Below are 16,147 nucleotides of genomic sequence, written 5' to 3' on the forward strand. Positions count from 1 at the left end.
ACAAGTTCACCTCTAGATATATTTATGTTCCTTTGTCCATAATGTGCAACAATCAAGAACTTTACAACCCAAGGTACTGTAGGAAATGTCACTGGACATGGATTACATAGAAAGGTTGCAACGCAGCATAGTCCGGATGGTAGATAAGCGGCCCCAATCAATTCTCAAAGAAATGCAAGCTGTCCTGCAGGCTCAGGGTGCATCAGTTGTCAGTGCAAATTATCCGACGACGACATTTAAATGAAATTAAACGCTATGGCAGGAAACCGAGGAGAACCTCACTGCTGACACAGAGGCATTAAAAAACTAGACTACAGTTTGCCAAAATGTACATATGTAAGCCAAAATTCTTCTTTTAAAGAGTCTTGTGGACAGATGAGACTAAGAGAGCTTAGTACATTAGTGATGAGTGAGCTTTTGGCGCACATCGGCGCAGCGCAAAAAAGGCGCATGCACCGGCAAAACCATACCAGCGCACGGCCAGCTTACTCAAGCTAAATATAGGGTACGCTGATCGCATGCAGCTTCATGCGACCATAAGAGGAGCTGGCCGGAGGGGGCGCGGCCGGGAAGCGGAGCTTAGCGGCAGCCGAGCGCTGTGACTGATAACGCAAGTGTGCAAGTAGCCTTATCTGCAATTTGTCTACAGTGAGCTGTTGCAATAGGGATGGCGAATGACAGGCATCTAGTCAAGGATTATTGCCTTATAAATTGTAAGCCCTGTTACAGGTTATTTAATCATTGACCGATTCATGTTTTTTACAGTAATCTGTACTCTGAAATTCATCCAAGCTGTCAGTATTACTTGCGTTCCTCCAGACTTCATTGCTGGCATGTCCAAAAAAAAAAAAAAAATCTTTTCAGGGCAGGTTCTATATTCTACAATAATACCACTCTTATCTGCAATTCATTTACAGTGAAGTATGGCAGTAGGACTAGCATATGGCATGCATGTAGTCAGGAATTATTGCCTAATAACTTGTAAGCCTTGCTGCTGTTTTTTTTCAATGAACTCATTGACCGATTTATGCTTTTTATGGTATTCTGTACACTAAAATTCATCTAAGTAGGCAAAATTAAATGATTTAATGTGTCCATTCACAGTTTCTCTCTAGCATCTGTATGTAAGAGGTGGGAGACTTTATGGTACTTGAGTTGGAATTTCCACTTCTTAACTCTCCAGTGCTTTGTTTCTATCTATTTCTGGGTGCTTCTTGAAGTATGTTTGAGGTCACTGTCCTGCTGGACCTACTACGATGCAAACCCAACTTTCTGACTCCAGTCACTACATTATGACTCAAAATCCTTTGAGAATCTCATCACATTTCAAGGCACCCAGGGCCAGAGTCAGAAAAACAACCCCAAATTATCTCTGAACCTCCAACATATGACAATGACTACTGTGTTCTTATATTTGTAGGCCTCATTCCATTTACAGTAAGCAGTAGAATTATGTGCTTTACCAAAAAACTCTGTTGGTCTCATCTGTCCACATCACACCTGCTGGCCCTGTAACAATAGAAAGGGCTGCCTGATGGCTCTCTACAAACAGTGATAGCCAGCTGATGGCCCTGAGAAAAAAAAAAAAAAAAAGACTTTCAATGTGTCTGATCATGTCTCGCACACCACATAGCCAGAGAAGGTATTAAAATGATTTAATTACATTTCCTGTGGAATATTTTTTTTACCATTGAAAGCAATGCAAATGTGCACAGACACAGCAAAAACACTGCAGCAACCTGGGATTCAGAGATGCTCCCAGGGGTCTTCCCCATGCTGTTCCCATGCCATTTCAGCGCTGTTTCTAAAGTTTTTAGCAATATTTACACTCCCTCCAGAAAAATGCTTGAGCTTCCCAGTGACTTCTATTATACTCGTTACTTGGGTTGAGCACCAAAGCATTACGATTTCAGGTAACAAGTACCTGAGCATTTTAGTGCTTGCTCATCACTAAAGCACATCATTCTACTGTTTACCGAAAATGGAATGAGGCCTACAAAGAATTACAGTACCTACAATCAAATATGGTGGAGGTTCAAAGATGTTTTGGGGTTGTTTTGCTGCCTCTGGCACTGGAGGGCTTGATTTTGTGCAAGGCATCATGTAATCTGAAGATTACTAAAGGATTTTGGATCGCAATGTGGGGCTTATTGTCAGAAAGCTGGGTTTGTGTGCTAGGACATGGTTGTTCCAGCAGGACAATGAACCCAAACATACTTCAAGAAGGACTCGGAAATAGATGCAATCAGAGCGCTGGAGATTTCTGAAATGGCCAGCAATAAGTCCAGATCTAAATCCTATTGAACACCTATAGATAGATGTTAAAATTACTGTCAAATATTAAGTTGAGGGTGCCAACAATGTTGTTCGAACCAATTTTGGGGTTGTGTATGAAATTATGTCCAATTTGCCATCTTTTCTCTTTTTTTTGTGTTGTTGCAATACACCCAAAGGAAATTGACATGTGTATAACAAAACGTGTGCAATTGCAAACATTTTCTGGGATTTTCTTTAGATAGGACAGTGGATCAGATGTAACATGTGCTGGCACTTACTATATCAGAGAACCAGATCAGGTTGGAATCGGGATAGACTGTGAACATTCCGTAGATCGGGTTCAGAAGTTCTTTAAGAAGCAGGAGAAAAAATTCTTTAGTGACTCCACCATTATCCTCAGCCTCCTCCCCATCAAATATCACCTGGAATAAATGATGCCATTAATTCCACTTCAGAAAATAAAAAAATGCTTGAATAATGACTCTCAGAACAGCCTCAGGTAAATAAAACAGGAATAGAAAAAAAGCGTTTCATTGGGGGCCAGCGAAGAAAATATGGTATATCATGGAAGGGGTTAAATCATTCAGAACAGAACAAAAAAAATCATAATGCCTGATGAAAGTAAAATGGAATACTGAATATTAACTCCTTAAAGACCATTGATGGACATCATGATGTGCTATGCCCATCATACATTTAAACTGTCACTGCGTGTAAACATTTAATGATAGTTCAGTAATGACAGCCATCGCTCAGAGCTGAGTGGCAAGGGAAGAGGAGCTGGACCCATGAAATAGGTCCCACTTCGAGGGCTGTTGTCAGTCAGTCAGTCAGTCAATCTGACTGACCAAATCACAGCATGATCTTGCAAGAGTTCCTGCTGTGACAGCCAAGTATGGTGCCACCACCACCCCTGGCTGTTTAACCCCCTAAATGCGATCGAAAGCGATCGCCACATTTAGGAGGTAGAGAGAGGGACGGAGCTCCTTTCAGACCGACGCCCTAGCAACATCATCGTGGGGACTTGATCGTTGGCATGGTGACTTGAGGTCGACCCCCGAGTCACCAAGTTACGGAAAGCATCTTAGACCGCATAGTCTGAGTGGCTTGTATCGGTGCAGCAGTGACAGGTATAAAGCATTGCAATGCAGTGCACCTAAAATCAAAGGTAAAAAAAGTGAGAGTCCCATAGAGGGGAAAAAAAAAAAAAAAAAATAATCAAAAACATATATGTTATACCAATAAATACACTTATGTAAGAAATACAAAATCAACAAAAAAAAAAAAAGTACGGTACACACATTTGGTATTGCAGAATCCGGAATGACTCAATCTAATTAAACATATATATATATGTGTATATATATATATATATATATATATGTGTATATATATATATATATATATATATATATATATATATATATATATATATGTCAAACTATGATTTTTCTGTAATATATAAGGACGTTTTGGCACAACTTCAAAATGGTGGTGCACAAGTAGGATCCCAATCCGTATGCTAGTATAGAAGAACTTGGCACACACACGTGAATGATTGCAAGTGAAAAGGGGGTGTTTTAATAAGATGCAGTACATACAGTAAACGTTTCGGTCACAACGACCTTCATCAATGTACTGAAAATAAAAATTACAAAATTTCAAATAAATCAAACAAAGTATATACAATATAGATAATCTTGGGTACATAAGACGAACAACTTCTTTTATACTGGATACGGGAGCATTTCTTGACCAAATACATAATTTAGGCCAGATCCCTAATGAAGCCCTATTGGTCACTTTTGATATCAAAGACCTGTACACGTCAATACCACACACGGAAGGTCTAAGATCAGTACGTAGATTATTGGAATTGTCACAATTTTACCCAGAACAGGTGCTGTGACCTACTTTCTGTCCTCCTCACAAAAAACTATTTTTTATTCGAGGACACTTTTTATTTACAAATTAAAGGCACAGCTATGGGCTCAAATACAGCGCCCCCGTATGCCAACTGCTATGTGGCACATTATGAGGAAGACGTAATCTACATGGATGACCTTTTCCGCACACATGTTGTGATGTGGAAAAGGTATATCGATGACATTCTGCATTTGGGGGGGCAATTTAGACACATTAAACTGTTTTTCTCGCCTACGTTCCTCCTGGCCTGGTCTGGATTTTACGATGTCATATAGTCACCGAGAGATCAATTTCCTGGATACCCTTGTCATCAAAGATGAAACTGGCAGTCTTTCAACTGATATTTATGTCAAACCCACAGATCGAAACAGTCTGCTCCACTATGAGAGCTTCCATCCTACTAAAATGAAAGACGCCATACCTAAATCTCAAATGAAAAGGGTTGAAAGAATAGTGTCCAATCAAAAAATTCGAGAACAACGTATGGAGGAGATGCGCCAAAAATTTGTAGAAAGAGGATACCCAAAAAAAATCTATGGTCCCCTCCACCACCCCACTTAAATCAAATATGAACCATCGTATCCCCTTTGTTCACGATTACCACCCCCTGGCATACCGCCTCCATACCAGCATACGTAGACATTGGCACCTTCTCAGCACGGCACATCCGAACATCAAGGAATTTAAAGAACCTTTCCTACCCTGTTTTAGGCGCCCACGCAATATACGTGACCATCTAATAAGAGCAGATATTGGCTCATCACAACCCCCTAAAAAACAGCGCTTCCTCATGAATCCAAAATTTGGTACCTTTCCTTGCCTACAGTGCACACAGTGCAATAATGTACTCAAAGGCAACCAATTCCTTCATCCTTACACTGGCAAAATATATAATATTAAGGACTTTTATACATGTAGCACGTCTTTTGTGGTATATCTGATTAAATGTCCCTGTGGGCTACTCTATGTAGGAGAAACCACACAGCCCATCAGGGACCGGATTTCTAAACACAAATCCACAATCAGGTGTAAAAACTTACTTCTCCTTATTCCATTTTATCACAGCAGGCCACAACATTGCTCAGTTAAAATTCCAAATAATAGAGCAGGTCCGTGCACCACGCAGGGGAGGCAACCGCATTTTGTTACTTAAAAGAGAGGCGTTTTGGATTCATGAGGTAAATACACTAGCACCTAAGCGGTTAAATAAGGAGTAGGACGTGCAATCCTTTTCATCATCATAGATATCATTCTCATTAAATGGCTGTTTATTGTGATGTTTATTTTATTTTATTCTCGGTATGCAATGAGATTGTGACACAGTTGTAATGTACATTATACTATTATTAATCTTCATTACAGAATCCCCGGAATTGAACTTATTCTCAGTAAAACATGGAATCACAATGATCACCTTCCCACTTGATCAGCACAATGATAGAGAGCCTTTGTACCGCTGCACTAAGTCACATCCTGATACATCAGCAGCACGCTAAACATAGCAGAGCCTGCGTTGGTAATCCATGATTGACGGATATTGAGCACGCCCCCTGTCCACGTCCTTCCTGTCTGGGGAACACACTGGAGAGTACTGCTGGACCGCACGCTAAGGCACTTCCGCCTTAGAACTTCCGGTTAGCGGTGATTATCACCATGTATATAACATGGTCCTGCGCACCCCTCACACCACGGGAGACAAGCGGTGGAAACCGCGTCCAGGCTAGTTATTGTTCCACGCTATCACCACCGGTAAGATACCTTATTGCTGTCACACACTTTTGGACCAGCAGCATGGAGCAAATAGGTCACTTTAGTACCTCTGGGTTCGAATCCCACCTAGGACAACATCTGCAAGGAGTTTGTATGTTCTCCCCGTGTTTGCGTGGGTTTCCTCCGGGCTCTCCGGTTTCCTCCCACACTCCAAAGACATACTGATAGGGAATTTAGATTGTGAGCCCCATCGGGGACAGTGATGAAAATGTGTGCAAAACTGTAAAGCGCTGCGGAATATGTTAGCGCTATATAAAAATAAAGATTATTATTATTAATATCTTCTCTTTATAGAACAGGTTGCCCTATATACAAGTGCAGTCAGTACACTATATAGGTACGTGCGTACATATTATTTTGAGTCTTTCAGGGTGTCTGTGATCATCAAATCTTGTATTACAATTTTTTACTATAAGCTGTTATTGGTATACGGCATAATTTCAATTTTTGCATATACTTGTACCCAAGATTATCTATATTGTATATATTTTGATTTATTTGAAATTTTGTAATTTTTATTTTCAGTACATTGACGAAGGTCGTTGTGATCGAAACGTTTACTGTATGTACTGCATCTTATTAAAACACCCCCTTTTCACTTGCAATCATTCACGTGTGTGCGCCAAGGTCTTCTATACAAACTATGATTTTTCATCATACCGTTGGAAAGTAATAAAACATGATCAGAAAGACTAACAAATAAAATGGCACCACTAAAAACGTCATCTTGTCCCGCAAAATAACAACCCGTCATGCAGCTCCATCAGCGGAAACATGAAAAAGTTGTAGCTCTCAGAATAAGCAATCTAAAATATTTTTTTCTATAAATAGTTTTTTATTGCGTAAAAGCACCAAAACAAAGGAAAAAAATAAATGTCATTGATGTGATCATATGGACTCGAAGAATAAAACTGCCTTATCAATTTTACCACACGCAAAATGGCATTTAAAAAAAAAAAAAAAAAAAAAGAAGAATTCCTGAATTGCTACTTTTTGTTCATTCTTCCTCCCAAAAAAATCAGAATAGAAACCCCAATGTAACTGCTCAGAGTAGAGCGCTGGATAAATGTGATCCCAAACATTATCCAAAATATTCCCAATAAAAGCTTCAACTCAATCCACAAAAAAAAGTATCATGCGTTTTTGCATGCGTTTGCGTTTATGCGCATTTGTTCTCTAAGGGTTAAAACCAGTGTCTACACATTTTTACAAAAACGCAGACGAACGCATGTCCAAGCGCACGCCTGTGTTCCCATAGACTAATGCGTTTTGTCGCATTCTGTGCGTAAGCGTTTTGACGCCTTTCGGCAGACCCAAAAATGCAACAGGTTGCGTCTGGCGCGCCTAGGCGCACACCTTGAAAAACCGCATGCGCACAAAAATGCCTACGAACGCGTGCAAACGCAAGACCATGCGCACGCCATGTTAAACATAGGTACGCATGCGCATGGACGCGCACGAAGCGCTGCGCAAAAAGACGTTAATGTGAAACCAGCCTAAGGAGAAATTGCACAACAAGTTTTGTGGTGTATTTTCTCCTGTTACCTTTGTGAAAATAAAACATTTTTGTGGGAAATATTAGATTTTTTATTTTCACGGCTCTACCTTATAAACTTATGTGAACCACCTGGATATTCAGGGTACTCACCATACATCTCTAGATACATTCCTTGAATTGTCTAGTTTTCAAAATGGGGTAACTTGTGGGAGGTTTCTACTGTTTAATGCACATCAGGGGCTCTCTAAACGTGACATGGCGTCTGCTCTGGATTTCAGCCATTTTTGTGTTCCAAAAGTCAAACTGTGCTCCTTCCCTTCTGAGCCTTGCCGCGTGCCCGAACAGTAGTTTGCACAACAAATTTTGGGGTCCATTTTCTCCTGTTACCCTTGTGAAATTTAAAAATTTGGGGCTACAGAAAAATTTTGGTGAAATATTTATTTTTCCCGTCAACACTGCATTAACTTCTGAAGCACCTGAAGGGTTAATAAACTTTTTAAATGTTTTTGAGGACTTTCAGGGGCGAAGCTTTTAGAATTGTCAGTTGTGGGTATTTTCTGTCATATAGTATCCTCAAAGTCACTTCAAATGTGATGTGGTCCCTAAAAAAAGTTTTGTTTTTTTAAAAATTTTTTTTGAAAATTTAGAAATTTCTGGTCTACTTTGAACCCTTCTAACTTCCAAGCGAAAAAAAAAATAAGAAGAAGTTACTGCGATTAGCAGAGGTGGCTAAAAAATAACTTATTGAAAAGCTATTAAAATAGAAAAACACAATATTGGGCACTAACACACTGTTAGGACAGATCAACACATATCAACTTGCATCTTAGTCACGATCTGACCCAATAAGCAAGAGGGACACAACTATATTGTGTGTCCAACAAAGCTGACTGGTAAAAATTATTAACATATGCCAATTGGAACATAATAATTCTCAAAAGTTAAAAAACGTGACAAATTGGAATAAAAAAATACATGCAAATGAAACTGTGACATAGATTAAAAATAAAGGACAAAACTAGGACCCAACCATAAGGATAAAGCAACAATAGGGGAGCATGGAATCTCAATAATGTTTGATTAAATATTGTCTAGCATTGACACCATGTGGGATGCATGTGTCTAACCTAAAGATCCAATAGGATTCCCTGCTCAGCAGTTTGCGTTAATGTTTCCCACCCCTATGCGGCTTATAGACTTCTCCAATTCCACAGAATTTAAAATATTTAACACTGCCCTTATGGAAATTGGCAAAATGTTTTGATGCCGCAGATGTTGATAATGCAGTGAGACTAACTGCATCTGAAAGGTGACGTCTAATGCATACTTTTAATGAACAGGTAGAAAAAAAAAAACGGATTACTTACCGGTAGTACTATTTTATAGAGTCCACGACAGCACCTTACTTACTCAGTGGGTGCTGTCGTGGCGAACAGAATAAAAGGGATTACTTACCGGTAATACTCTTATAGAGTCCACGACAGCACCCACTGAGTGAGTGGGGTGCTGTCGTGGCGAAGAGAAAAAATATGTTTCAAACGCTGCTGATGTAAAGTAGACATGTGGGAAATGTTATTTATTAATCATTCTGTGTGGTATAACCATCTGATTTAAGGGCACAAAAATGTAAAGTTTGAAAATTGCAACATTTTCTAATTTCTTGTCAAATTTTTAATATTTTCATAAATATACAAGTCATGTCGACCAAAATTTACCACTAACATGAAGTACAATATGTCTCGAAAAGGGGTTAGAGAGATAAAAAGTAGAAAAAGTTTGAACAAATTTGGGTATCATGGTTGAGGTTAATGTAAAGGGGGTATATGGAGATTAAAGCTATATTAGTGGTTGCTTAAAGACTCCTGGGCGAGATTCCTACTCCAGCTGCATATTATGGTGTTAGTGTGTATTGCAAAGTCTGTTTTTGGGTACCCACAGGGAGGTGAATAATGCGATTGCTTTCTACAGGAGTGGGGTTGATTCTTTAACAATTTTGGGAAAAAAAACTAAATTTTCTAAATGCCTAATTGTACGCTATTTGGTGTAAGTTGTAATTGTTATTTTTGTTGAATAAAAATCATCTGATTAATAAAAAAAAAGAAAAAAAAAAAAGATAAAGTAAATTCTTGTTATTCTCACTTCCAGCTTTCCATACCTTAAGAGGCTTTTTCAAATCTATGTCAGAGTGAATACTGAGCTCCCTCAAGGCATCAGACACCAGGCTTGTTCTTCGCACATGCAGAACCAGATAGGGATTTTTGGCCAGCATGGGTTCCAGAGACAGCAGCATGAAGACATTTTGCAGGTCAGCACCATTCATTGCCATCTAGAAGCAGAAAAAAAACCTATTTTGCACCCTGGCAGATTTATGATTATCGAGTGCAATGGGAAAGTACAAAAATGATTCCTGACAACCAAATTAGGAGCAACATTCTCTATTTAGTTCCCGTAAAAGTGGTAGAATCTCATTAGTTGCTCTAGATTAGAGAGGTTTGGTGTAGTTTTCTATTATGCACATGAAAGCCGAGTGATTGCAGATTCAATGTACCAAAGAAAAGAAAACCATCATATGTCGTCAACTAACTAATGTTATATAGTGATTGTCACATGTAATCAAATTAGGAGGCTGCGTTAAATGAGCATGGACCTTACACTGCACAGTACATTGCCCCATCAGTACCTGCATCTGCAGCTGAGCATCAGTCTGTAACATTTTGGTTTTGGCTTGAGCATCAAACACAAATGGGTAAGAGCAGATCGTCACCGAATCCTGACAAACAGGAGAAAAAAAAAAAAAGAGGAGTAAAGACAAAAAGCCATGTCATGGATCATATTAAACACATTGTACTGTAGGATAAGAGGGGAAAATCCAACATTAAAGAGTACAGGACCCTCGCGGCTCCTGAAAATGGGGCTCTGAAATACTCTATTGCAACACAGGACTGGCTGCGTATGGGACTGAATTCACTAGAAAATGAATGGTTATTGAATGTTCCCAATTTTCTATGCTGGGAATAACAACAAGAAATGATCAGTCAAGTTGTGCCATGTCCAGGATCTACGTGTCCGTGCACCGCACCTTACTTACTCCGGAGTGACCTCAATTGGATGAATGTTTGGTGAGCTGAAACATTTCTATGTCTTTTGTGTCAAAGTTCACACAACCCTGGTCCACCAACCACACCAGATTACCATGGTCACTGAAATGGAACCCTGCAAAGCATTTTAAACCTTCCAGCATCTCCAGCAGTTCTTCTGATTTGTAGGCACACCATAATGATCTTGGTGCAGCACAACGCAGGCATGAAGTTGCACCAGGTGTATTGGGAAGTCCAGCCTCTGTGTGCCCCGCCTACTCCAGTTCCTGCTTGATTTGTGGTACAATGAACGCCGCCACTCGGAATGAATTTGATGAGCGAAGGTTGCCATGCCCCCGCAAAAGCTTTGTTGACTAGGGCCCTAGGTTTAAGTGACTTAGCTCAGTCAGGTTTCAGACTAGTGCAGCGTGTTGCGATAGTTTATCCAGCAAGAAAAACAAAAAAAAATTATAAACTAGTGAATGGTCGAATAAATCATGATAAATTAACACAGATCATAAGAGACCCTTCACCTCCATCATAAGATCGCGTTCAACAAAACAATTGCAAAATTCATGGGCAGCACATCGGCCAATACAAGTCAAGGTGGTAAATCACATGAACATTTTTACATGTGGATCAATGGTCTGTGTGTGTATATTTACACTTTTTTTTTTTTTTTTTTTAAATTGCAATTATCAAGATTGGAAATAATAGTTAACCTTCATAATTTGTCAAATCTGTCATTTAAAAAACAGATGTCATACTTGTGTACAGAAGGGACACTGACATAAAAATAGACACAGTTGGCATGCGGATTGCATACAGACATTAAAAGTGTACGCACACAGTGCGTACAGATGACAAGGCGAATGACAGTTTATCTTTTTCTGGACGTTAAAACGGACAATATTTAATTTGGTCAAGTGAACTCTTCCTAAACCTTGCAGAAACAGAACATGCACTGAGAACAAACCCTTACGAGGATAATCTTAATAAAATCTGGAAAATCAGTACATTGAAAATGGCTACATGTGAAACTTGAAATATAACAATTTATTAAGAAGGAGGGTCCAGGAAAAAACACAACACAAAACAAAAAAATTTTTAAGAAAATACACCAAAGAGAAATGTAAAAACATAAAAATGCAAAAATTACCTGCATAATTGTAGGACCAACTATCTATTAAGAAAAAAAAAAAAAAAAATTATGTTATTTGCGTTTAATATTTATTTTTTTTCTTTATAAAAAAGAAATGAAGATTTAGATTTCAAATGATAAAAAATGACTTAGGGACACTTTAGCCGATATCAAGTTGGACTAAACTCAAGCTTTGCGGGTTAATGAGCCAGATACCAATGATTGGGTCGGTTAGACGCTGGCATGTAGTAGCATTAGCGCCTTGGTGTAGGGGCGGTACCTGGACAAAGCTGGTACTATGTGGTTAGCACCGTGCATCCTGTGTGTCCATCACACAACTAGGACAGATTTGTACCTACTGGAAGTAAACAATAATGCTTTCTATGAAGACAGCAAGCAGAGATCTCGAAAACCTTAAAGGAGTACAGAAACTAACGGAACTCAGAAAACCAAGGTAAAAGTGATCATACATACCAGTCCTGCCTGGTTAAGAAACCACATGAAATAATCTTCTTGTATGTTCACCAAGCTGGAAATCTCAGGAATGTAAAATTTGTCATGTTCCACATGCTGAGCCTTCACATTTACCTAGGGAAAGTCCTGACATGTAATGAATCATGCTGAACATAAGCTGGCAGAAGTTGTCGGTGTGTTCTTAGGGTTGTGAGGTGTAAACCCACCTTTACACACTAGGTTAGCATTGGTTGAATCCAGATACTGACAGGTTCAGCCAACACTCAAGTGTGTAAGGGGGCGACAGCTGATCGAGCATGTCATGTTGCAGACTGACGATCACTTTGTTCTCCTGGAGATAAGCTTCCGGCAGACATGTCTGTCCTTGGCTTTCTCTGAGAACACAGGGGTGCTTGGCTTAAGAAGCATTCCTATGTATGGGAGAGATGGCCGATTGTGATAGCTGTCAGTCGAACGATTGATTGAAGCATCGTTTGCTGGACAGTCATCTAATGAGTGTAGCGGCGAACACTACTGCAATGGTCTGTAGACATGATTGTATATGGTTGGCCAGGCTTGTTAGGCAGCATCTAAAGGGCTGGTGAATCAACAGGGATTATAATCACCTTGTGCAGCTTTTCCAGAAGTCTGAGAGCAGCAGTGATGTAGCTTGTAAACAGCACAGGGATCAGCAGAGTCTTCCGTCCATTCAGCAAATAGACTACGGCTCCTTTATACAGGTCTATTAATCTGAAGAAGTAGTTTGGGCAGATCTGAGACCACCAGTTATCTGCAGAGAAAATATTGTATTGATACAAGACAAATGTACATACATATCCACCCTTGTTACCTTACAGAGGGCAATGTACAATACACCAAATATCATATTCATTTAGAAAACCTATCACATAGGCCTAGATTTATAATGCAGTTCCACCAGTTTACCCCTCTGGTATGCATCCACATACCTCAGTGTTGCTAAAATTATTTTTTGTGACACTTCGTTTTACTACTAACAAAGTACGATTTGTGCTTACCTATGATAATTTAAAAAATGTGACAAATTTATTAAAAATATGCAATGTTTAAGCTTTTAATTTTTTATACCAAACATTTACATCAGCAGGATTTTTTTTTTTTTTTTAAATACCTTCTTTGAGGGGGGGGGGGGGGGAGGGCGTTAAAAGTTTAGCATCAATTATAATTTTTACAATAAGTTTGCAAAAATGGACCACGCAATTTATTGTGCAAATTCTCCTGAGTACAGGGATATGTGGTTAGAAACTCCTGTTTGTGCACACAGCAGGAATCAGAAGGGAAGGAGCGCCATTTGATTTTTGAACCTCAAATTTGGTTGGAATAGCTAGTGGACGACATGTTCACCACTTTGGGATTCTTTCCAGTCTGTATATATATACACACAAATTAGTTTTTTACTTAGTCTTGTAGGGGATTTCAACTTTTATTTCTTTGATCATTGGTATTATTGCAATACACATGTATTGCAATTCATTAGACTGTTTAGTTTTACACTGGCAGAACACCTGTTAGACCCTATTTCTAGCTGGGTTCAACAGGTCACTATGGCTGGCAGATCCCAGGGTCATTATTTGACCTCAGGTGGCTATGACTACCATCGGGTCCCCATGATTGTGTTGAAGGGGTGCTGATGGGATGAGAGAGGGAGCCCACTTCCCTCACAACCTTGTACCGTTATCGCGGCATCCAAAAGATAAAACAGTTAGGCTATGCGCCCATGTAGTTTTTTGTGCTGCGGATTTCTCCCTGCGGATTTTACAAAATCCGCAGGTCAAAAGACCTGTGGTTTATCTGCGGATTAGCCTGTGGTATTGCCCTGCGGTTTCTCACCTCACAATGGTGAAGGTAGGAAACCGCAGCGGAATGCGCACAAAGAATTGACATGCTGCGGATTGTAACACGCGGAAAAATCCGCAGTATGTGCACTGCGTTTTTTTATTTCCATAGGAAATAAAGGTACTGTACAACGCAGCAGAATCTGCTGCAGACCCGCAGGGCCAAATCCGCTGCGGATCCGCAACAGAATCCGCAGCTGGTTATACAGGGATAACATTATCGGGACCTGAGCCAATCAGGCCCCAATGATGACACCGGTCCAAGGCCATGTTTAGCACTGGAATCTTGGACTCCCATCTCTGCATGTCAGCCCATCATAATTTACGACGGCGCTGCACAAAGCTCAGCATTTGCTAACTTATATTTACTGTCGGCAGTCCTGAAGAGGTTAAGCCCAATTTACTTTTTTTGATGATACAACAAGATACAGTATTTTAAGAGATGTGAAATAAATGCCATTGTACCCAGAACTTTGCTTGGATTGGTATCTAGCCGTAGAATAGCCATGGCTAGTGGGAGAGTCAGAGTTATGTAGTACTTGGAGTCCTGGAGCAGAGGGAATTCTGGGAGAATAAGATAAATTCGCATGGCTTCTACATCTGGTGGAGAGCTGGGCAACTGAGGTATCAGGAAACTTTCAAAGCCCTTGAGAATCTGACAAACAAAAGTCTGATTAGTCACATTACAGGAAAGATTATCAGAAATTCTCATGAGCCTTGTTGCAGTTTAATGGCCCTTTTCAGCAATTTTGACAGAAGTAGCGCAGTCTCTAGCACTTTCCTTCACGACAGAAGGACTGGAAAACTTGAGAAACTCAAGTCAACAAATAGGAGTCGTGTGTGTAAACTATTGGTTCCAGGGAATTTTACTCAAAATGGTTTTGTAAAATAGAATAAAAAATGCATCAATATGCACAAAAAGTGCAAAATGCATAGAAAGTATTAAGTTACGTACCGGTAACGGTATTTTTCGGAAGCCCATGACAGCACCACGAGAGAGGGGATCCGCCCTTCAGGAACAGGAAACCTACAGATACAAAAAGGGCGGCACCTCTCCCACGCATCAGTTGGATTACAGAGCTTGAGAAGCTACCATGGTTAGTACACCGCATATACACAATATACAGTCATATGTAAAAGTTTGGGCACCCGTATTAATGTTAACCTTTTTTCTTTATAACAATTTTAGTTTTTGCAACAGCTATTTCAGTTTCATATATCTAATAACTGATGGACTCAGTTATATTTCTGGATTCAAATGAGGTTTATTGTACTAACAGAAAATGTGCAATCTGCATTTAAACAAAATTTGACCGGTGCAAAAGTATGGGCGCCCTTATCATTTTCTTGATTTGAACACTCCTAACTACTTTTTACTGACTTCCTGAAGAACTAAATTGGTTTTGTAACCTCATTGAGCTTTGAACTTCATAGCCAGGTGTATCAAATCATGAGAAAAGGTTTTTAAAGTGGCCACTTGCAAGTAGTTCTCCTATTTGATTCTCCTATGAAGAGTGGCATCATGGGCTCCTCAAAACAACTCCCAAATGATCTGAAAACAAAGATTATTCAACATAGCTTTTCAGGGGAAGGATACAAAAAGTTGTCTCAGAGATTTAACCTGTCAGTTTCCACTGTGAGAATCATAGTAAGGAAATGGAAGAACACAGGTACAGTTCTTGTTAAGCCCAGAAGTGGCAGGTCAAGAAAAATATCAGAAAGGCAGAGAAGAATGGTGAGAACAGTCAAGGACAATCCACAGACCACCTCCAAAGACCTGCAGCATCATCTTGCTGAAGATGGTGTCACTGTGCATCGGTCAACAATGCAGCGCATGCATAACGCCTTTTTGTATGACCAAACAACTCAATCTTTGTTTCATCAGTTCACAGGACCTTCTTCCAAAATGTAACTGGCTTGTCCAAATGTGCTTTTGCATACCTCAGGCGACTCTGTTTGTGGCGTGCTTGCAGAAACGGCTTCTTTCGCATCACTCTCCCATATAGCTTCTCCTTGTGCAAAGTGCGCTGTATTGTTGACCGATGCACAGTGACACCATCTGCAGCAAGATGATGCTGCAGGTCTTTGGAGGTGGTCTGTGGATTGTCATTGACTGTTCTCACCATTCTTC

The 16,147-nt window shown here is 39.8% G+C and overlaps 1 protein-coding gene across 2 annotated transcripts in view; it reads right to left on the reverse strand.

The window, feature by feature from the left end:
• HERC3 (HECT and RLD domain containing E3 ubiquitin protein ligase 3) overlaps positions 1-16,147 on the reverse strand; it is a 123,347-nt gene that overhangs the window by 27,401 nt on the left and 79,799 nt on the right. For both annotated transcript variants that reach the window (XM_073590293.1, XM_073590300.1), the window contains exons 13-19: positions 14,482-14,671; positions 12,769-12,932; positions 12,164-12,277; positions 11,708-11,731; positions 10,152-10,241; positions 9,627-9,797; positions 2,556-2,699 (exon numbers count right to left, since the gene is read on the reverse strand). In XM_073590293.1, coding sequence (XP_073446394.1) covers positions 2,556-2,699; positions 9,627-9,797; positions 10,152-10,241; positions 11,708-11,731; positions 12,164-12,277; positions 12,769-12,932; positions 14,482-14,671 — 897 coding nt within the window. The remainder of the gene's footprint in view (positions 1-2,555; positions 2,700-9,626; positions 9,798-10,151; positions 10,242-11,707; positions 11,732-12,163; positions 12,278-12,768; positions 12,933-14,481; positions 14,672-16,147) is intronic.

The sequence above is a fragment of the Dendrobates tinctorius genome, unplaced genomic scaffold (assembly GCF_039654945.1).
Source record: "Dendrobates tinctorius isolate UK_male_01 unplaced genomic scaffold, ASM3965494v1 ptg000011l, whole genome shotgun sequence".
NCBI lineage: Eukaryota > Metazoa > Chordata > Amphibia > Anura > Dendrobatidae > Dendrobates > Dendrobates tinctorius.